The following is a 23,426-nucleotide window of genomic DNA, read 5'->3' on the forward strand; positions in this document are numbered from 1 at the left end:
TGCTCTGCTTCCTAAAATCCTCCTCTCCTTCCAGCAGGCTCCTGGCTCAAACGCTGCTGTCATCCGGGTCAGGGTTCACTAGGACTCCTCCAGCCACAACAGGCTGCCAGCAAACCCCCACCTGCCTCTTCGACTCACAGATCAGCCCCTATCCCCAAGGCTAGGTGAGCAGCCTGCAGGCACAGCCTGCCTCTTACCAGTTTCTATGCCCACCGAGCCTGGCACACAGAAGGTGCCCACAGAACACCTAGAATTAGACTAGCCACGTCCCCTGGGAGACTCCAAGGCATCCACCTTAGTTTCCGAGGCCAGGCCCCTGCCCAGAGTTACAGGGTCTCAGACCTTGGGCCTTTCGTCTATCTGTCCTTTTGGCCTTAGAGAGACACAGATATGCCTCACCACACCCCCAGTCGCCCCCTCTTCCACGCCCCTGAGGAAGGGCAGACAGAGATATCAAGGTCTGTCACTAGCCCAACACTGTGCTGAACTCGTCTGCAACACTGAGCCACGGCGCCGAGGTCAGGGCTGGCTTTGGAGCCTCATAATTCTGGGTTCAAATTTGCCTGCACTGCTTACTGGTTGTGCCATCCTGGACAGCTCCCCAACCCCTTAGGACCTCAGTTTCCTCGTCTGCAAAATGGAGCCGATTGGGAAAAGATGCCGTGGAGATGAACTGAGAGAACATGGGTGAGGAGACGAGCCCAGTGCCCGGCGGAGGCATTGCCAGACCGTGGTTATCCCATTGTTACTTGGCACAGTTTTGGAGACCACCTGCAGCAGGAGTGTTGGGGCAGAGGGGCTCCTGGCTTGGGTTCTCGGCTGGGAGGCAGGTGCCCAGGGCACGGCCCGTCCTGTGTGGAGCTGTCACGCCCTGCCCCTGCCCCCTGGTGTCCTGCCTCTTCTGCCCAGTTGCCAGGACGCTCCCGGGCTGTTGGCTTTTCACAGCCCTTTGTCCTACGTGCCTGACCATGTGCTCATGAAGACTTTTAATTTGATATTTTATTCTTCTGATCTTGAATTATTAAAGTGAAATCACACAAAAACAACCGATTCAGAGACGGAAATTAAATATTTCAGGTATTATAATTGTTCTTAATGTGGGCCCTCTAACTTTGGGCTTCATGAAACTTTTAAAAAACTTTCTTAGAAATATTATATTATTAACAACTCCTATTACCCTTTGGTATTTTGCAACATTTTTGCATTTTTTGTACTGCACTGGGCTTGACATATAGTTGGTGCTAATCAAATGCTTATGGAATCGAGCTCCCTAAAAACGAACAGGGACATTATGTTTGATCCACTTTAAAATATTGCAGCAATGAAAAAGATCAAAGAAAAAAGAAAATAGATACAGCAAATATAGCAAAATCTTTTGAAAACTGTTGAATTAAGGGTAGATGGGAGTTCACTGTATGTTCTTTCTGCTGCTTCTATACTTAACAATTTTTATAATTTAAAAAAAGACAGGGTGGGTGCAGGAGCTCCCTGAGGCTCAGAGCTGGGTGCAGTGGGCAGGCACGTACCTTTTTATGGCTTTGTAGCAAATGATGACGAGCACAGTCAGGAACACCAGGGAGGCACAGCATACGGCGATGATGATCACCAGCCCCGACCACCAGCTTTCCTCAGCGGGGCAAGAGGTAGAGTTGGGAGCTGAAAGAGACAGGAGCAGCCTGAGTCTCCCCTGGATGAGCCGGTGGGTCCAGCCTCAGAGGTGGGGCTGTCGTGGGTGACACCAACGACAGGCAGGGGGAGGGTGTCACCACCATCCATCACCGGGATAAGAGCTCTCTGACCTTTCCTACTGTCCCTGCCCCCACCCTGCAGCAGGTGACATCATAACTGGCCCCCAGCCAGGCTGGGCCCCAAGCGCCTCCATCCCGGCCCTGGTGTGCTCAGAGCAGGGGCTAAGCACGGCGCCCCAGGCCATCCATCCTCTCTCGGCATGAGCTAACTGACAGCAGGGTCAGGTCTAATTTCCCATGAAAAATAACAGAACATCTCATTCTCTCAGCTGAGGCATTAAATCTGGTTCTTCTGCAGGTGGGGGTGGGGAGCGGGGCTCACAGGGGACACTGGGGGAGGAAGGAGAGAAAGGGAGGCTTGGCCACGTTCATTTCTTAAGCTAATTTCCTGCAAGAGGCAGGCTCTCTTCCTTCTTGGATCCGGCCCCTGTGGTGGGATACCTGTGGCCATCTCAGTTGGGAAGAGGGTGGCCACAATTTGGAAAAGTGTCACGGACAGTGCACCTGACACTGGGTTCTCCAGGGCCCTGCCATCGCTATTCAATTCATGGAGTCCACGAGTGGACCTGTCCTCCCTCCCTGGGCACACGCTGTGTTGGGGTGGACCTGAAGGACGGGTGCAGGTAAGGCCGGTTCACTTTCCTCCCACAAAAGCAAAGACATCACCCAGCCTCATCCCATGGGTTCTGGGAAGACTCAGACACGGCTGGAAAGAAATGCCCAGAATTGTAAAAAGAATTAGAGGACGGGACAGAAGGGGAGGGAGAGGAGAATGGGGAGGGAGGGAGAGATGGACGTATGGGCAGACAGTATTAGCTTCGGGCAGGTCTTTAAGATGTGAATACCTGCAAAAGAATCAGAACTATGCCCCAGACTCGGTGTCCACCCCATGATAAGCACCTTGAGGGGTGCAACAGCACGTGGGGAACAAGTGGACAACTTCCCAAAGGATACCAGGGATGGCTTCATTATTAGGATTCTTATCAAGGTGTAATTTACGTCTAGGGAAATGCACCCATCTCAAATGTACTGTCTGATCAGCTGTGTCACACGCATCCACCAGCGGCAGCCACACCTCCAGTAAAACACAGAATATTTCCAGCAGCCCAGAAAGTCTCTCTGTGCCTCCCTCTAGTCAATCCCACCCTGGGGGCAGCCATGCTTCTGATTTCTAAAATCACAGGTGAAATTTGCTTGTTCTTGGCATTCATATGAATGAAATCATGCAGTGTGTGTTCCCTTTTCTTGCTTCCTTTATTTAGCAAAGTGTTTTTGAGATTCATCCGTGTTGTTGCATATTTCCGTGGTCCCCTCCTCTTACTGCTGGTCGGATTTCACTGCAGGAATACCACACTCTGTGTAGCCACGCACCTGACGGTGAGCACCTAGGCTGTTTCCAGGTTTCCACTATCGTGAATAAAGCTGCTATAAATATTTGTGCACAAGTCTTTGTATAGACATGTTTCCTATTAATATTCCTCTTGGATAAATATCTCTGGTGGGATTGCTGGGTTGGATGGTGTGTGTATGAGATTAAGTTCATAAGGATCTGCCAAGCTGTTTTTCCCAAGTGCTTGTACTTTTGTACACTCCTGTGCAGAAGGAGAAAGATGGAAAGAGGAGAGAAGCTGGAAAGAAGGGAGTGGTTATCAAACTGTGATCGCATTGTGGTAGCTGGATTAGGAGACCCAGGCAGCCATTAGGTGCTTCCCCGGAAGCCATTGCTAAAACCCCATTAACAAATGCAAGGTCCCCAGGGCTGAGCCTGAGATTGTCACAGAGACCAGGCAGAATCAGAAATGCTGCCTGAGAAACTGGCTGATTTGAGGATGCCCCTGAACTGCTCTCAGTCAGGGCATCAGGCCTTTAGAAACCTCAAAACTGAAAAGATACAGAACATAGAACTCTAAGTGGGCATACGCTCTAAAACAAGGGAAAGGAGGCCATCCCATGATGAACTTGTTCAGTGCTTTTTTGGTGAAATATCAAACACAAAATCCTTCTCCTCAGTTCCTCATTTTGGTGTGTCCCTGAGTTGCTTGAGTTTTCCCGGGGTGACGCCCCACCTTCCCTACACTCCAGGAAGTCAGAAGTCCCTGCTGGAGGGGCAGAAATGCAACCAGATCATCCAAGGCTGTTCTGTCTACACTGGGCCCCCAAGCCCCAAAGGTTTGCCTCCTTATTTTCATTGCAAAGGGAAGAAATTTTGGTTTTTATGACTCTGCCTCAGGCTGTAACATCCCCAGGGCCATGCTTGCCCATGAATGGCCCACAGAAGGTCACCCAACACTCCTGTGGCTGGGATAAATCTACCGTGTGTGGTCTCGGCTAGGGGCTGCTGCACCCACCCTCCTCCTCCAAGCACTTGGAAAAATGGGAGGGGGCTGTCTGTGGTTGCCACAGTGAGTGATCCCAGCAGCTATGGACGTTAATGGCAATGCACTGGATATTCTCGCCAGGTAGAATTACCCCTCAAAAAATGCCAACAGGGCCCCTGCTGAGGAATTCCATCAACCTGATTGATTGCAAGCCTCCCTGGGAACTTGGCACTAATTTCACAGCGCCTCTTTTCTTTATATTCTCTGTTCATGAGATGCGAATTTTTTTCAATTACTTTTCAAAACATAATTGGTACTGAAAGCAGGGAGCCGGGGGTTGACTGTCCTCTGTACAGGGTCCCCCTCACAGTGCACGATCACCCCACACGTATGAGGAAACTACCCGACACGAAACTGCTAACATATGAAAAGAGGGAGGTGTTTGGTGGAAACTTGTCGAGGCATAAATCTTGGATTTTGCTCAGAAAACCAGCTGTTGTGTTCAAAGAATGCATCTTTATTTATACTTGCTTGAGTCAATTAGAGAATGTTGGGGCTGGAGAAAGCCTAGGAGGTGTCGTCTCAGAAAAGAGAATACCTGTTGAAGCTCAGGATCAAGAAGGAACTTTCCCAGGGGCCAGCGTTGGGACCCCGGTCTTTGGGCTGCAGGCTGGGTCTGCCCCTGCTTGGACTTGCCTCCTCCTGGGTGTGGCCAGGACCTCCTTCCAGAATCTCATGTGCACAGACTGATGGTTCATATTTGAGGAGACAGCATCACGAAGGTGCTCATTCATTCATCCATCCACCAAACACGTACTGAGCACGCTCGGTGCCTGGCACTGTGCTGGGAGCTGGGAGTGCCAAGATGACTCAGACGTACACTGTGCCCTGACCAGGTCTGCCGCCAGCCGCCCCACGGATCGTTACAAAGCTAAGACTTGATCATCATGCTGGAGGAGTGGGCAGTCTCCAAGAGAAGAGACCCGCACAAACTGCTAATGTGCAAGGTGAAGGTCATTTCAGGGGTAAAGGTAGTGCCGTGTGAGAGACAAGTGTCAGACAGGGAAGGCTGAGACAATCAGGGAGTGCCACGTTCCAGGAATGAGGATGCCCGAGCGCTCTGCCTCCTCTGTCACGCCCTCTTGCTCTCGGCAAACACAACAGAAAGGCAGGAGCTGTCCTGGCATCTCGGGGGTCACAACACCCTCTCTCCCGGGACTCAATGAGGCTTTGTCTGTTGTATTCATTAAACGCTCCTGACACCCGTGAAGATGATGAGACTGGCAACCAGAGAGAGCAACTTTAATAGAACCACCCAGTTTTGCCTTAGCAGAGGGGCAGCTTTCTTTTCAGCTAAGAAATGCCATCGTTAAAACCTTTGGGACTTCTGCTTCCAGCCAAGACAGAGTAATAGGGACCAGATTTGCCCTCCTGCCTGAAACATCCAAAAACATACCGAATATACAAAACAAAGGTTTTTTTGTTTGTTTGTTTGTTTTGCAGTAGATACCAGGCCACAACAGACAGTGACCCCAGAGAGACAAGAAACAGATGAGTCTTACCACTGGGCCAGCTCACTGCCCTCTGAGGGTGTCCAAACAGTGGTGCAGGAAGGGGGAAGCCAGGCAGGGCCGGGCAGCCCTGCAAGTTGGGGAGATGGAGCTGAGAGTCCAGGGAGTGAAAGGCAGATGAGGTTTCTCCCCAGGGGAACTTTGAGAAGAGCAGAGGAAGCCGCTAGCAACAAATGCAGCAACAAATGTATAATTACATATCGTGGCAAGAGCAAGAAAGGAAATGGAAAGAGATCGCGATACCCCCAGAGGTGTGTCTGCAAAAGCATGTAGGGTGGCGAGCTTCGGATGCGCCCACCTGAATGGGCATGCAAGGATGCTGAGGGGACCAAAGAGACCCAGGAGAGTCCTGTTGGGGAGCAGGCTGTGGACCCTTCCGTGGTCCAACGTCACGGAAGAACCACGTGGGGTTAGGCAAGCCCTCCAGCCACTCTTGGTGACAAATCCCTCCCCTCTAGTCCTCATGGGGTTTTTGTGACTATCAAATGAGAAAACAGAGGCAGCATTCTGTGGGTACCAGGAGTAGCAACCGTCACTTACTCAGCAGTGACTTTATGGGACTAGTAGGCATGATGGTGCACAGCCTAATTATATTCCCCTTTTATCTTAATTTTTTTAATAGCTCCTCAGTCAACTTGATATATTCCCCCTTTAAAGTGGGGAAACTGAGGCCACATAGCCAGGGGCCTGGCTACAGTACTCATAGCTGACTCAATTCACAGGGGAACAGCTGGCCCATCAGAGCCAGATGTTGGAGAGAAGCAGCCCAGGGGAGACGTTTGATTGACAGGCAGGAACTGAGCCAGCCCCAAGTGAACCAAAGGGACAGTGAGTAGGTTGGCTACTCCCAGTTTTGCAAGGTGTGTTTCAATGGTAATGCAGTGTGGGTATAGAGGCAGGCAGAGATAGCCATGTTCTTTGTTTGAAATCCCTTTTCCATCATGGCACGGAGGCTTCATCCATGGCTTGGCCTGTTACCTTGTGCATGGGCACCTCAAGAGGCCGGCCATTCGCTCCCGCAGCTCCCCATTTCTGGAGCACGGCCTGAGCGCCAGGCACTGCTGGTGACACCATGGGCATCCCATGGGCCTCTGGGCCTGGGGGGCCTCATCAGACTCTCTCCTAATTTTCCAAGTTTTGGTGACTCACGCCCAAGCTGCCTGAGTGGTTTCCTGACCGTTCCCAAGAGCTGACAGGGCCGCATGCTGAGAGCTTAATTGGCCTTAATTAAGGTCAGGTGAGGAGGTGCCGCCACTGTCTCCTCTCTCTGCTTCCGGCTTCCTCAGCCACCCAGCTCCCAGCCCATCAGGCGGGTCCCAGCCGCTGACAATTCAGTCTAGCCGGCTTGTCTAGGGCCCCCTGTGCCGTGGAGATCAGCCTCAGTCTCCGTTAAGGAGCTACTGTCCATGAATGCGCTTCCCAAGCCACAGAGGACAAATTGAGCCCTTCCTGTGGGAGACAGGGGGCAGAAGCTAGCCTGGGCTGGGCATCATTTCTCTGTCTCAGGGTCAGTATAGGCTGGTGACACTACCAGGCACCAGGCATTGGGAGCAGAGGCGAGAGGAGTCACAGCCCTGCTCCAAGGGACAGTCTAAGGGCAGAGTTGGTCCTTAGAGCGTGCAGGGTCGCTGCTCCCTCCCACCCACCTGAAGGGTCTTGAGGAAATCGTCCAGTGCACCTAGGAGACGTGCACACACGGGACCCAGAGCACTCGCTGAAAGGTGGAGAAACGTTTGAGTATTAAAGAGCAGACTTCCTTGTTGTCCCTGCCTCAGCCAGCTCACCTGGAGCAGCCGCTGGTTTTGTCTGGCTCACAAGGACAGCGAGGGGGCCGGGAGCTCTGCCAAAGACTTGTGTGACCCTTTGGACAAAGGAGGAAACTGAGGCTCAGAGAAGGGGAGGAGGCTGCCCAAGGCCACCCGGGGACCAGACCCAGGTCCTCAGGTCTCTCAGCCCTGCTGATGTCCTGCCCACAAAGTACACGTCTCCCAAGGAGGACACGGTTTCTCAGAGTCCGTTCATGAGATGACAACCCTTGCCCTGCCTCAGTGCCCCCAGCTCTGCCCCCGTTGAGTTGTATGACAGACCCAAAGTCCACTGAGGCAGGAGCCTCCCTCCCCTCGCCCCCATACAGAGCCCCATTGTCTCGGACACAAGGGACTGACTCTGAGGCCACTGCTGTCCATTCACGGGCACGGGGCATCCTCCGGGAGGCCTGTGCCAGGGCGTCCACCTCCCACAACGGTCGAGGGAGGTCTGCAGAGCAGCTCGGGTGTGGGGCGCTCACCCATCTCCCACACCAAAGGTACCAGGGCATGTTGGCTGGACTTGAAAACCACAAGTACAAAATCAGACCTTGGTGCCTTATGCCAGCCCCTGGAATGAGACCCTATTTCTTGGGAGAAATGAGAACTCTCCTTTGGGGTTGCTTCAGATGAATATGGCGCCCAGGTGCACCTCCACTTGGGGGGCCCTTCCACCCCTTCTCTGCCGATGGAATCTCATGCAGGCTGTCTCATTTAGCAGGAGACGCCCTTTTCTCCTGCGTCTTCCAGATTCCTCCCTCAGGCTAAGGGTTCCCACGGCAGGAAGCCCCTGGCTGCCTGGTAACCGCAGGCAGAGGGCACCGATGCCCAGCCCACACGTAACGGACAGACAGGAAGGCACATTCAGCCTCCCAGAGGGTGCAGAGTTCCTGGGGGTGTCTCGGTGGCCTGTCTGTTCCAGAAACAAAGCACACACCTTTCTCCACTATGCAGAGGGGAAGCAGTTTGTGGACACTGTAACCTAAATGGGGGTCCCTGTGCCACAGAGGCGAAGCTGTGCTTAGGCTGCTTTGGGGGCCCGCTACACCTTCTGTAGTCCTCCTGGAAGTCTCACGCTGCCTCCCCTACACTGTCCAGGGGCCCCTTCACCCCCTGTGAGCTAGGCTGCCGTGGGCTGCTGCAGCCAAGCAAATCCCGCTCTCACCCAGTGCAGACCGGAACTGTTGGCCCACGGGTGTGCGTAAAGCCATGGTCAGCCTCTGGCGGGTGGTTCAGCCAGAAGACAGACCTAAGTGTGCCACTGGGATTCAGGGTTCCTGAGAGGCCAAACTGCAAAAGGGCTGACCTTGCTGGGCTTCCTGGGGAGAGCTGCCCCGGGCCCCTGGTCTACCCTCATGCTATACGAGTGGTCTCAAAACGTCCTCTCTGCCCTCAGCCTCTTCTCAGCCACTGCCCAGTGTGTGCAGCATCCCGCAGGCCCCACCCCAGCCCATTGGCCTCCTGTGCCGGCAGCATCCGTCCGGCAGCGTGCTGGGCCTCCTCGCCCGGCCTCCTCAGTATGGCCTGGGCAGTGCCTTCCTCCCGGCCCAGGCCCCAACCTGGGCGTTCCCTCTCAGAGCCCCACAGCGCAGCCATGCACCCCTCGCTCTCGAGGGAGACGCAGAGGCCCAGCCTCTCCTCCTGGACACCACTGTGTCTTTACTCCAATGCACAGCAGCCGTGGGGGCTGAGGGTGTTGGGGTGCAGGGTGGGTGTGTCCCAACGTGATGTAGGGTGGTCAGGTCAGCCTCAGAGGTGACGTTTGAGCAAAGACTGGAATTTGGCACAGGAGTTCTCCACGCAGGTATCTGGGGAAGGACCAGCCACAGGAAGGCCCTGAGGTGAGCTGGGGCCTGGCAGATCTCAGGAGCTGGAGGAGGCCGGTGTGGCTGATACAAAGCAGACAGAGGACACTAAGAGGAGATGTCATTGCATAGGGCCCGGAGGCCACGAGGACTGGAAAAGGCGGTGGCACTGCAGGGTCGTGAAAGAGGGTGGCAAGGTCTGACTTAGATGCCCACATGGTGACCCTGTGTTTAGAATAGACTATGTGTGCGTGTGCGCCCATGTGGCGGGGTGTGAGCAGGGTGGGAAGCTGGGAGGACACTGCCGACACCCCAGGGCAGAGACAGCAGCGGCTCAGGTTCAGGTGTCAGTGGTGGAGGCGGAGGGCAAAGGTTGGACTCGGGAAATGCTTTGAAGGTGGAGGTCACGAGAGCGGGCACGCAGAGTGCGAGAGACACAGAGGAGTCAGGGCTGACTCCGCGGGTCTGGGCTGAGCACGTGGAAGGAGAGAGCATGACGTTCCCGCTGAGCCCTACGGGGCACTGTGGAAAGGTCAGCAAGGGAAGGACTGGGCGCAGGCTGCTGGCACCCCAAGCCTCTCTGTCCCCCTCGCTGCTGGTGGGATCTCTCCCACGGCCCTGGGTGAGGGGCTCTGGACCCTGCCATCCGTGGCTGCCAACCTATAGCCTGTGCTGCGTGGGCCCCTCGCTCCTCTGATTTATTTCTTTCTCCGCTCTGGGCACGGAGCCCAGCGTGGTGGCAGAGTGGCTGCGTGTCATCAAGGGCATGGTTCTCAGGCTCGGCTCCTGAGGAGGCATTTTAAAAAAACCCAATACATTATTAATAATTGTTTCTATCATTCCTGGGCCTAATTAGGAAAGGAAAATAATGAATTGGGCTTATGTCCCCGTGGCAGGGGCAGACACAGCTCCTCCCGACGCGAGGGAAAGATCTGGGTGGAGGCCGGGACTGGAGCTGAGAACAGCAGGTCGCTGCCTGGTGAATTAATTATGCTTCTGGTGTCCACCGAAGAACACATCACCCCTTGTTCTTTGCCCAAACTGCCCTCTTTGTTGGGCTCCTTAAGGCACGGCCTTGTTACTCAACAACATCTACTTTCTTTTAGTAGCTGCACCCCGCCCCTTTTCTGTCCTCACCCGGGCCCCCTCCCGAGACCTGCCAAACCTCGTGTTCCCACCCGGCCACAGGCACACGGCTACAGAGGGTCTGCAGGCTCACCGGCTCTGGAACAGCCCAGCGCTGGCTGACCACTGGGGCCCACCCTCCCCGCTGCCTTGACTCCTCATGATTTAAGTGCTGATCCACTCGCTTGCTGAACACAAGTCTGGTAAGAGCCTACTACGTGCTCTGCCTCATGAATGCCCAGCCAGGTAGAATCTGCTCTGTCTAAACAGTTGTAATCACTTTGAAGTGGGGTTCAGGGCCAACTTGGACCAGAGGTTGGTGCTGGCCAAATCCAGCCCACCGCCCATTTTGTAAATAAAGTTTTATTGGAACACAGACACACTCGTTTGTTTACATGTTGTCCAAGGCATCCTTTGTGCTACACTGGCAAGCCTAAAATGTTTCCTCTCTGGCCTTTTATGGAAAGTTACCCCTAACTTAGGGAAGTCTTAACCTGAGATTCTTAGATAAGCTTAGAAGAGCAGTCTGAAAGTTGTACCCTGAAATTATACCCCAAATTTGTATTGTGCGAGTAAACATCCAACTCCTTCCATTTTATTTTTACAAGGGCCCTTCATTCCAAATGTCACACCAACACCCTGCGGGGAGTCTCTAGGCACATGGCACAGGGCTCTGTCTTGCCCAGGAGTTTTAACAGTGACAGTGTGAAAAGGCAGCGAAGCACGGCAGACAGACAGACAGACCCAGCTTTGGATCCTGACTTGGCCACACAACCCCTGCCAAGTGACCCCCAAACAAAGCATTTGAATTTTACAAGTCTCAGCTTCCCATGGTCAAGCAGGGGTAGGGAACCTGCAGCCTTAAGGCACATGGGGCCTTCTAGGTCCTTCAGTGCGGCCTTTTGTCTGAATCCAGATTTTACAGAACAAATCCTTTATTAAAAGGGGTGCAGCAGAGAAAGCTGAAGCTTTTCTTGCCTCCTTTGGTGCTTAAAAAAGAACAGTCTTGGAATCAGCAGGCCACGGGCTCCCCACCCCTGGAAGGTGACAACATGCCCTTGAAGGCTGGTGGGAGCTGCTTCCCACCTTCTGGCTGGGATGCAGGTCACTGTGCTCTGGATGCTGAAAAGTGAAGAAGCCACACGTCTGACTCTCTGGGCACTTGTAGCCCTTCTTTGGGGACTGTGCTAGGGCTGCTGGGGTGGCTCAGCACAGGGCAGCGGCCCAGAATTTTACTCCCCCACGACCTGCAGAGCATCCTCCACCAGGGAGTGACAGATGCCCAGTCTGCAAGCCCAGCCCCCTGCCGCTGGTTGGGGACAACTGGGAGACCAAAGTTGCCTTTGCAGGACTTGGCCTGACATGGCCCCCTCCCCGCCTGCTCCGTTGCCTCCCCAGTCTTCCCCAGGAATGCTTCCTTTAGAAATCCTTCTGTCAGGGTCCGAAGACAGGTCCCAGGTCAGGGGCCCTAGACATGAGGTCACCGAGGTGCTGAGAGCCCCTGCCTGCCTTGAAGCATTAAACAGAGATGAAATCATATCCCAACTAGACACATGTGAACTCCCTATGTTTTGGGTGATTCCTTCCAGAACCACCCTTTGCTAGTTCTCTGGACAGAGCTTAAGTCCTATTTAAAAGGGTCCTGTTGGGTTAAGGTAAGACTGATTTTAGCCAAGTTGGGACTACAAAGGGACAATGACATGGCTGAGAAAAATCACTGCTGCTCAGTTGGTCTTTGTGAAAGAAGGAAGAACCTGAAATGTGTGTGGCTTTGGGATGAAACCATAGTATTAAAGAAGGAAAAATATCCACACTGACGGTCCACAGCTGCACTGTCCAACGCAGCAGCCACGAGCCACATGTGACCGTTTACATTTAAATTACCTAAAAATAAGTAAAATCAAGAATTCAGTTCCTTGAGCGTATTTCAGTGCTCAGCAGCCGCATGTGGCTAAGGGCTCCCGCACTGCACAGACTTAGATCAGTTCTGCCATCGCGGGAAGTTTATTGGCCGGTGCTGGCCCGGGGCGATGGGAGGTGGGATGTTCTGCTTCCCTTTCCAAAACAGGCAGCCGCGGAGAGTTTTCTTGCTCCACTGAAAGCGAATCGCGACGGCCACACACAGCCTGCCAGTGCTATCTACTTTCAAAGCACATTTTTCTTAGATTCTCTTCTTTGATTCTCAGATCCCTTTCCCCTGGAGCAGGCAAGGCAGGGACCATTAGCACTATTTATAGGTAAGGAAACAGAGGGTTCCTAAGGTGGGAGGGGCGAAGTCACAGAGCTGCGAGTAAAGAGACAGAGTCAGAGCCTGGGAGACGGCGGTAGGGAGAGCCCTTCTCCCCATAGCCCAAGGCTCTGACGGGCCGTGAACATGCCGGGCACAGTCTATCACCACCGGCCCCCACTCACTCACTTTTTCAGGAGCCACATGGCTTGGTGAGTGGAACACCTGGATCTAAAAAGTGGTCACTATGCCTTCGAGATAATACCAGAGCAGACGGTTCCATCCTCCTCGAGATCAACTGTGCCACTGCAGTGGGACGGAGCCAGGCCTGAGACCCATGAGAACCCTGCTACGGCAACACCCAAGGACAACTGCTGTGACACTGGCCTGTCCAAAGGTCAGGGCACGCTCAGCCTGGGCAATTTTGGCAACCAGCCCCTGCCTGGGCATTTTGTTTTCTACCTGGAAAAGTAGCCCATTCTAAAGGTCGAGGTCATGCAACCTGGGTTGTGGCATTGTCACTGAAACCCTTTGGACTTTTGCAAGTCACTCCTCCCTCTGGACCTCAAAAGCCCATCTGCACAATGGGAGTGGTGACCTTGGCCAGGGCAGGGGTCCTCAACCTTGGTGCTGCTGACATTCTGGGCTGGAGAATTCTTTGTTGTGGGGCTGTCCTGTGCACTGTAGGATGTTTAGCCGCATCCCTGGCCTCTACCCACTCGATGACAGTACCCCTCCCCCAACTGTAATGACCAGATGTCCCCCGGGAAACAAAGAGAACCACAGGGCTGGATGATCTCCAGGGCTGTTTCCTGGCTCCCACACTTGCTGTAGAGACTAATGGATCCAACGCAGGCACAGCCAACAGTGCAAACCTGACTCAGCCTCCCCGGGTACGACGTGCCAACCCCAGTCAAACGAAGGAGTTAGTCTTGATGGTCTTCCAGCGGGCCATTTCAGGGCCATTTGAAGATTCCAAGCCAATTGCCTTCGGGATGACCCCGGGCTACGCAGAGGCTGTGCAGCGGAACTGTCCGCAACAAGGTCCAAGAAGAAGCCAATGCATTATTTCCAAGGCATCCATAACTCTCTCTGCCAAGGCAAGAGACAATGTGCCTTTCCCCCCCACAGTCCCTGTTCATTCTAAGTCTGAGAACAAGGAACCCATTCACTCTTGGGAGGGGCAGATGGTGTAGGGACGGGGGAAGGCCAACATCTCTTCCAGGAAACAGTGGCCTTTGGCCTTCTCTGATGGCTGGCAAGGATGACACAGAAACTGGGGAGCAGGGAACAGGCGCTGCTCCATTGTCTTATTTTCCTATGGTGGAAGCAGGGGGCAAAACCAACGGATGTTCCTCCCTCAGCCACCCAGCAGAACCCGTCATCTTTCCCAGACAGAAGGTCCAAAGCTAGGGCCTTCTCAGAGGCCACTGGAGACCCGCCCTTGCCTAAGTGGGGAGATACCACCCGCTTGCTGGACAGGCCTCCTTTGATAATGGCAGGAAGGTGCAGGTGAGCAGGGCGACCTTGTTCTCGTCCAGATAGAACAGCTGCAAGAGGGAGGGCGTGCTGCCAAACCCCAGGAGGCATTCATCCCCAAATGTGAGCTAGGAGCACCTTTCCCATTGCAAGAAAAGAAGCTATGATGGCAATTTACAAAGTCACGGCCACAATTGCTCATGTTCATGCAAAACACCAAACCCCAGGGCTGGGCCTGCCAGGCTGCCTCTGAGCCTGCCCTCGTGTTCATTTGTTACTTGTCGTCTGCTGGCAAATGAGCAGATGCCTACCTAAGGTTTCAGAAAATTTTATGGAGGACAAAATTCATATAAAAATGTTCAATTTGCTTAATAAAAATATAATGATAACAGTTGTCCCCTTTGCTGAGCGCTTGTCATGCACCACTACACATGTCTCCCGATCCACAAGGAGACGTGGGTGTCATTGCCCCATTTACAGACGTGAGGACAAGCTCAATGAAGACAGATCAGTGCAGAGGCAGGATTCCGGGACAATCTGACCCAAAGTCCATCTTCTTTCTACCACGTCCTACAGCAAACCAGGAAGAGACCACTGTTGCTAGGTTTCAGGTGTCTCGGTCCGGGCTGGAGAACAGATTTTAACATTGCCGTGGGCCATGGGGGGCCTCTGGTCTCCACGAGGGGTGTCCCTAGCCACACTCCTGGCCTTCCCTGTCCCCCACCTCCTCCTTCCCCCGGGAAGATGGCGGGACTTGCTCGATTAAAGTGTCTGTGAGGTAAGAGTGCAAAGCTGGCTGCACCGGCATCTCAGATGCCAGGACGGAGAGAAAATGGAACCGAAACTCCCCCCTTTCCTTCCTACAGTCACGAGCTCCCGAGTGCATCAGCCCAAATCCAATGGACGTCGAGCCCCTCAAGAACCGTTCGGCTGCTGCTGCCACTCGCTCTTTATTCTTTATGACAGCTGGCCACACAGGTCACCATGATCCACTGCTCCATCATCTTCCTTTGACAGGGACATTAATGGGGCCTCAGAGGTGAGGACTGCCTCATACAGACAGGGCAACACTTCAGAAACCTGCTGCGTCCACCTGCTTTAGAAAACCAAAGTTGCCAGAAGCAAACGCCACAGTGGCCAGGGCCTTGAGGAGGGGTCTTAAAGAAAGCTCTTTTGGCACAGACATTCCCCAATTCTGGAATGTCCTGAACCATAAAATATGACCAATAATCTAGAAGGTTCTAGAAACATCCAGAAGCTGGTCGGTGAAAAGAAATGGAGGCTTAACGGTTAGTCAGGTAACCTCCCCAACAGACAACCGTGATTGTAACCAACTTCCTATGTATCTTTTGGGACAATGTGTATTTATGTGAATTCCTGCCGACAGCAGCCCATATGCGCACCTGGGAGGCTGTGACTTGTGGGAGATAATGCATTTTCCACTCGGTGTATTTTGGCAACGCTTTCTCATCGGTATGAGAGGAGCTGCCTTTGTTTTTTTTTAAGAGCTGAATGGATGACGCACAGTTGATCTAACCAGTTCAGGAGAGGCTGTTTCTCAAATATAGGACCTCAACCCTTTATTTGTAATTTCCAAACCCAAAAGGTAGTTTGGTGCCAAAACATTGGGTAACAGACCCTGAGCTGAGCAGGGATGGGGTTATTTATGGTCTAGATTTGACCTGCTGAGTGTGAGTGTCCAGACATTTCACTACGGGACTCTCCCTGGGTCCCTGGCTGCCTGGCGGTGTTACTGAATCTGTGGTACACGCTACTACTATTCCGAAATCCGAGCATTCTGATTCTGAAACACGCGTGGCCCCAGTTTCCCACAAGCCATGTGGACCTTTTCCAGCACTTCTGATAGCTGGAGATGTGGAAAACGTCTTGGATCTTGTCCCAAATCCACCCTGGGGCCAAGTCAGCAGCTCTCCTACCCCCAGAACCAGCTCACAAGGGTGACGAGGAATGGGCACCCTACCCACGATTTCTGGAGAGGCGAGGAAGGGGCGGCCAAGCGCAGAGAGCAGACACTCCCCCACCCCTCAATCACCCATTCGCCCAGCTGCACAGTTCAGACACTCGGGGTCTTCCCGACGGGCCCCTCACCTCTCCCTCCCTCGAACCCAACGCAAGTCCCCGCAGTTCTTCCTTCAAAGACACCCCCTCTACACGGCCTCCTCCCTGGCCTCCGGCCCGCCCCCCACAGTGGCGGGTTCTTTGTCAAGTGTGAGTCAGTTTCCATGACATTCCCGCTCAGCACCCTTCAAAGGCTTCTTACCAAAGGTGGAAGAAAACCCCAATGTTTTCATCACGGCCTTTGCTAAATGTTGCTCCCATTCTGGTCCCTCAGGTTCAAACCCTTGTAGGGAAGAATCTAGAAGCTTTCTGAGCAGGGACAGAACTGCCAGAGCCGGCACACAGTGGTAAAACGTCCAAGGGGAGGATGGATAAATTGTGGGATGCGTGTTTAAGAAAAGAAGGAGAGGAAGGAAGGAATTAGTCCCATTGCTTCACGGCTGCCCCTCAGAAACGACAGCGCTTGACGACTCAGCCGCCGCCACCTCGCGCTCGCACCCCTGCTGCGCCCGGGAACGTCAGAGCCCGCTAATCCCACAGGGTTTAAGCGGCCCACGGAAAGCATCTCAGAGTTGAACGAGGAGATAAACTGCTTTGCTGGGTATAAGGCCCAGAATGTTCTCAGAGATGAGAAGAAAATCCTTTGTGTATTTCTGGCTGTGAAAGAGCCCGGCGTTCCGGCCTGGGGCCGGGCCGGCGGGAGCGGGCCCTGCCCAGCAAGTCCCCTGTGGTTTAAGGACCCGTGGTGACAGATATCTCTTCCGCATGGGGTCATTCGAGCTCCCAAGGTCTCTGAGGCGGGCGGGGCGGTGGGTCTGTCTTGGTGGAAGAGAAGTTTGGTGGAAATGGGGCAAAAAAAGGAATGAGGTGGGGGGGGAAATACTTAAAAATCTCAAAAGCAGTGAGATAAATTTTGTTAAGTCTTTATGTCACTGGACTGATATTTGGGCCAAGAACGTGACAAGTCATTGTGCTTGAAGGAGCGAGATTGTCCTGACCTCCGAGCGGAACATGAGGTGGCTGCCGTGGCCCCGGCCCTTTGCTGGGCAGTCAGCGATTCCCTGATGCCTCGAGGCTGAGCCCCTCTGTGGTGCCCCCCACATTGCAGTGCTCCCCGGGCCCCTGGCCCCGCTGAAACCACACCCTGGCGCGTCCCCTTCCCTCTCTTGTCCCACCTCCCTCTCCTCCCGGGAGCACTCCTGTCTCAGGCGCTGCCTCCAGGGAACCACCGAAGACAAGACGACTGGGGGAAACCATGGAAAACACCAGGTCTTTAAAGCCGCAGTCGAGTGCGAGCACCTGGCCCCGTGAGACTGTGTAGAAGTTCAATGTGAATATCGACATTCAAAAGCATAGAGTAGAATGAGAGCCCTGGAGGATAGAGTCCTGTAATCCCCCACGGGGAATGTCAACAGCCACGACCGTGGAGTCCCTGGGTCAACTCGACAGGCCGCAGATTTCCCGAGTGCACCATGAGCAGCCACCGTGCAGTGGGCTCTGTGGAGCAGGTTCAGGGAGGAAGGGGACCCACCGTTTACCCTCCAGGGACCGGCCCAAATGCTGGTGGCGTCATCAAAGTCCACCAGAGACGCTCGGTGACGCTACCGCCAGCTCTCTGAGCACCTGGCCCGGGTCCAGCGTACTTTGCATCGTAGCTGTTTAGCAAACGCTTCACAGATGAATCTGGATTAGCCCCAAACTATCATACAACAGTGAAACGGGATCATCAAAAAAGACAGCCATCACCTTCCACGGCAGCAACGCAGGTCACGGAGTTTTCCAAAAATGGAAAGAATCAATGCTGCACGGGGCACCAGGTCAGGACTTGAAGTCTGGCTGCTCAGAAAGGAGGTTTGACGGCTGAGCAGCTCCTCCGCAGGGTCTCTGCTGGCACACAGGGAGGGCAGTGCTTTGTCGTGTGAGACTGTCCCTCGCAGCTGCATGACACTTACCAGCCCTGGCCCCTGCCCCCTGAATGCCAGTAGTGCTCACCTCCCAGTCACTGTGGCAGGAAAAAAATGGACACCCCATTTCCAAATGCACCCAATGGGGTGTTTCTACCCCAACTGAGAACCCCTGGTAGGACAAAAGCCAGCTCAAGGGGAGGGAGGGGAGGAGAGCAAAGGAGACGGGGCCTGCCCATGTGTGTGTGCATGTGTGCATGCTCACGTGTGTGCCCATGTGTGCACGTGTGTGTGTGTGCGTGTGTACGTGTGTGCGTGCATGGGTGTGGGGGGGCACACAGGTGGGGGACTCATGGGAACCTAGACAAAAGGGAGCACGAGGGGGGAGCTTGCACGGGGGGAGGGAGGAGAAAGAGTAAGAAGACTCCCTGTTGCTCCAGGTCCCTTGCACTCCAGCCCAGACAGAGCTTAGAATCCCCCAAGACCCGCAGTTCCCCAGGTGGACTGAGAAAGCAGTTCCGCCCTGGCAGCCCAACAAACCAGCCAGAGCCGCCAGTGGGAGAGGGAGGCATTCACCAGGGAGGGCGTGGCCTTCACCACCCTGCCCTGGGCCTTGGCAAGGCCCCAGTCTGGCTGGCACAGTCTGGACGCTTCCCAGGCAGGCTGGCCCGAGACACTTGAACCTCTACTGGGCTGCTCCTCTGGGGGCCAACGGGCAGCACAGATGCAACGGCCAGGTCACGGCAGCCCTGATAAACTGCAGGAAGGCCCGCTCCGCCTGGCCACGCACACCCTCCCCGTACGCTGCCTGGCCATATTCAGGGGGAGGCGCGGGAGGGGGAGCCAGCATAAATCAAGTCCCCAGAGACTGGCTGTGAAGGGGAACAAAACAAGGCCGACATCTTGGCACAAGCTTACAAGTAGACGGTTGCCACAGCAAGGAACCGAACACAGACACACAACTGCTTGGGGACTCGGCCTCATTCCCATCTCCGAGAGATTCATGACCTAATGCACCACTTAGCTCTGCTAACTCAGCTGCTCAGAATCCTTCAGCTCTTCCAGAATCACCCAGACTCCTCGGCCCATCCACCTGGGGCAGCTCCTGCTCCTGTTACCCTGCCCAAATACTCTATGCTCCCAAAAAGTAGGGCCACAGTCGGGTACCCAAAAGGCCCTGGGCCTTTTTTACTGTCCACCTTTGCTCGTGCTGTCTGTCCCACCCGGAGCACCTCCTCCATCCACCCTTCTACCCAGCCCCGCATCTGCTCTTCCGAATCCTAACTGCTCTCCGAAGCGCAGTTCAATGCCACCTCCTCCAGGCAGTCATCTCTGATGGCTCAGGGCTCATCTGCAGCACTTGGTACCCACTATGCTCTCTGCTGGGTGACAGCTTCTTATCCCCTGTCCCCTTGCTGGTGAGTTCCACCAGAGCAGGGGGTGGTTCTCACTCATCCCTAGGCTGCATGGCCCAGCGCCTGGGACATAGGAGGTGCGCAGTACATGTCAGCCAGACAAGTGACCATCCCTGCTCAGCAGATGGCGCCAGGGCCACCAAATTCTTGGTAGACACATGTTGGCATCAACTTGTCTTTGTATCTCCAATCTTCAACTCCTTCCTTCCCCTCTCTACCCTCCTGCATCCCACCCTGCTGTCTCCAAACTGCATCGGGGATCTGTCACCTCTCCTCCCCCTCAGGCACTGCCCCAGTCCAGATCCCTCTTCTATAACCTGGACAACTGCCATAGCTTCCTGACTTGTCTCCCCCCCACCCTCTCACACTTCCAACCCATTCTGCACTCAGATGCCAATGAATGTCCCAAAAAGCAAATCTGGAAGTGCCAACCCTATGGTCAAAATTTCTTTAATGGCTTTCCATAGCACTTTAGAGAAAATGCAGTTCTGTCCTATGTAAATTACACGTTACAAAGCCCTGAACAATTTGAGTCTAGCCTCCCCAATCTCAGTTTACACCACTCTCCCCTTGATCACTATGCTCAGCAATGTGAGCTTCTCTGGGTTTCTCAAACCCTGATGGTTGTACCACAGGGCCTTTGCACATGCTCTTCCCTCTGCCTAGAATGCTCTCCCCAGTCTTCTCCTCTTTCAAATATAGCCAGTTTGAAGAGGCCTTCCCTGGTCACTCCATTGAAGCCAGGGTCCCCTCCGTAGCCTCCATTTCTGCCCTGTAAGGTCACCCCTATGCCCTCAGCTCCCCAGCCCCACCTGCAGTATCTGGCCGAGATTCAGTGCTCAACAGATGCTCACTGAGTGAATGAGTGAGTGAGTGAATGAACTTCTTAAACACCCGCAGTGGTCTCCCACAGGGCATCTGGACTCTAATTTTACTTGGTTCTTAACCAAGAAAGTCAGAAGAGCTTTGAGTTGGGAGCTTTTTTAGCAGAAACCAAGAGGAGTTTCTTGTTCAGAGTATATCTAACCTCTTGATCATTATTTTCTATTTCATTTGTGAGCACTGATTACTTCAGAGAAAACCAGCGCCATGTCTCTAACAGGCTTTGACTGTCCTTCTGTACCCACAGAAACGACCTCCCTCGATGGCTGGATGGGCCTCGGGCATGGGCCGGGGCCTGGGTGCCGTTCGGAGGCCCGAGAGGCAGCGCTGGGAACCGCCAGCGTCGGGCCCCGTGGATGCAGGCGGGGCCGGCTCGGCCTTCACAGCCCAATCACAGCACTTGATGTCAGTGACGGGGGACCCTCGGCTGCACACCTGGAAGCACTGATGTGACGGAGCTCATCGCCCACCCAGTAGGTGCATAAATCATCTCCCTCTTTTAATTACACCGGTACCTGGTCATTTGCAGGCCACTTCCTCGAAGCCCTGCTGGACTCAGAGCTGTCGCTCGACGGGCTAGCTGGGAGATGAAGTCAGGTGGCTCTGTCCTGGCTCCAGCACAGCCCCCGGCCCTGGGGCCACTCCGGGGAAGACCCACTGTTGCTGCTTGCTTTGTAGCAACTGCAGGGCCAGCCGTCCTCCCCGCTTCCTGTCCTGGGCCTCCAGGATGCCACCCATCAGAAGCCACCTTACTCGGAAGGGCAGTAGGCTCCTCCGGAATCCAACCATTCTCACCTCCCCGCTGCTGCCAGCTGGCCCCACGAGAGTCCTTCGTCACTGACATTGAGTGCTGTGATTGGGCTGCTCCACCTGCATCACCTCTGCCCTGGTCCCCGCAGCAGGCTCTGCCCGACCCCCATGCTCTCGCTTCAACACAGCAGCCAGAGCGACCCCAGCAGGCGCAAGTCAGACGGTGTCCCTCCTCGGCCCTCCGCCTACGTGGGCTCCCCACTGCACACCTGGCGCCCAGACCTGGAACTCCGACCTCTGCCTGTCACACTCTTCCTCTGAGAGAGGCATCTGATCAGACACCTTCACCTTGGGGTCTTCCTTCTCCCTCACCCCTGCAGCTGGCTGGTCACTGAGTCCTGAAGGTTCTCAAGTGCCCACCCTTTTGCCCCCTGCTCTTCTCTGCCTTGGTGCACCGCCTCCTCCTGCCACTGAGCACCCGGCCAGCAACGTACCCCGAGGGTCTCCACTCGGACCCCCAGGGGCTTGCTGCCGGGATCTAAGTCTAGCACTCTCTGCAGGCCGTGGGCCTGGCCTACCCTCACTCCTCCGGCTCACCTCTCGCCCCGCCTGCCGTGGACTTTCAACCCTGGGACAGGCCGGGCTCTCTGCTGCCGACCCTTAGCCCCTGCTCCCCTGCTCCCCTCCCAGCCTTCCCCGGACGGTCATGCTCCCACCTCAGCCAAGCCAGTGCCTCCTCTAGGACACCTCTCCTCTCGGCTGCCCCCTGGGACACGTGCTTCTCCGCCCGGCCTGCAATCCCTGCATGTTCTGCCTCCCCCGGCTGTCCGCAGGCATCTCAAACTCCACGTGAGAAAAAACAGAGCCCCCTCCTTCCCCCGTGAACTTTCCTTGTGGGTTCACTGTGTCTTCTCCACTGCGTCATCCTCTGTCTGTGACCACAGTGCAGTGCTTGGCACACTCAGCACTCTATAAATATTTGTTCAATAAATGTTTGTGAGTGATTTGCTGCTCTTTAAATGTATAAATTAGGTATCCCAATGATAGGAGAACATTCGCTTAAACACTGATGTACTTTCTTGAGTGGGAAAAAGAGGCCACCTAGTCAGAGAGCATAGAGCCAACGGGGTGCGACCAGGGGCGGGGTCGCCCATGGCAGGCATGGTGGAAGAAGGTGACAGCTCATAGTGGATGCTGCTGGTGTCCTCCCAAGGCACGCTGGCTCAGCTTCCAGCTGCCAACACTACATCTCTGCCCGGGAAAGTGACACTCCCACTGCTCCCGGCCAGCTCTCACGTGTGACTGGCGGGAGGTGGTACATCGATGCCACCACGCCCAGAGCTCCCGAGCAGACTGGGCTGCAGTTGCCCGCTGGAGTAAGTGGCTTCACATTACACCCTCGCCAGCCGCCACTCTTTCTCCGTCACACCACCTGCTGCGCTATCGCTGTTTTCTGGGATTACCTCTCAAATAACCACTTGTATTTGAACCTTTGTCTCAGCCTCTGTTCCTGGAGAAACCAAAACCAAGACCAGGTCCCAAATGCTGCCAGGCAAATGGCAAACTCCTGCAAAACGTGAGTCCCCTCCCTACCCTCTTTCTTCCGAGAGTTTATCTCGTCTTCAGCTTCTAGTCGTGCGTACATTCATTTGTGCAAACACTCAACGTGTACTTTCCACGTGTCCATCCCTGTGCTGTCTCTGGGGACACAGATGCAAAAACACTCCCTGTCCTCAGAGATCAGATCAGATATTACTTGATAGGTCAGACTGGTTGCTTTGTCCTGGACACAAATGGGGCATCCTAGATGAATTTTTGTAATAATATGAAGTAGCTAACCTTGGCAGGGAGGTCACCCTGTGCCAGGCCTGTACTAAGCACTGTAACATATTAACCCATTCGACCCTCTCAGCAGGAGGAAAATGAGGTCCACACAGGAGGAAGGCTCTTTTCCAAGGCCACGCAGCTACAGCATGGCACCTGGGTTCCAAATCACTCCAACTTGGCGGAACAAAGTGCAGGTCTTAGCCCGTGCATCAGTATGGTGGGAATAAGTTTACAAGTGAACGTGTTCTTGTTTCAAATTATGTCCCTTTGGGCATTGTTTTCTCTCTCTCTCAAAGATCAATCATTTTGGGGAAACCAAGTCAGCACTCAAGACCTCCAATCCGAGCACCTCCAGTTCCCGGGACCCTCGTGTTGCATCCCTGAAGCTCCTCCAAAAGCCAGCTGGAAGTTCTCTTCCCCAGAAATTGCTCTTCCTAAGTAATTTATTTTAATTGGTGGTTTTCTAATTTTGCCTTAGTTTATAATAAATA

General features: G+C 54.3%; 1 protein-coding gene across 1 annotated transcript in view; it reads right to left on the bottom strand.

The window, feature by feature from the left end:
- The window catches only part of PRIMA1 (proline rich membrane anchor 1), a 56,291-nt gene that overhangs the window by 12,914 nt on the left and 19,951 nt on the right, over positions 1–23,426 (bottom strand). Inside the window, exon 4 of the mRNA XM_069465256.1 lies at positions 1,527–1,656. Coding sequence (XP_069321357.1) covers positions 1,527–1,656 — 130 coding nt within the window. The remainder of the gene's footprint in view (positions 1–1,526; positions 1,657–23,426) is intronic.

This window comes from Eulemur rufifrons, chromosome 2 (assembly GCF_041146395.1).
Source record: "Eulemur rufifrons isolate Redbay chromosome 2, OSU_ERuf_1, whole genome shotgun sequence".
Classification (NCBI taxonomy): Eukaryota; Metazoa; Chordata; class Mammalia; order Primates; family Lemuridae; genus Eulemur; species Eulemur rufifrons.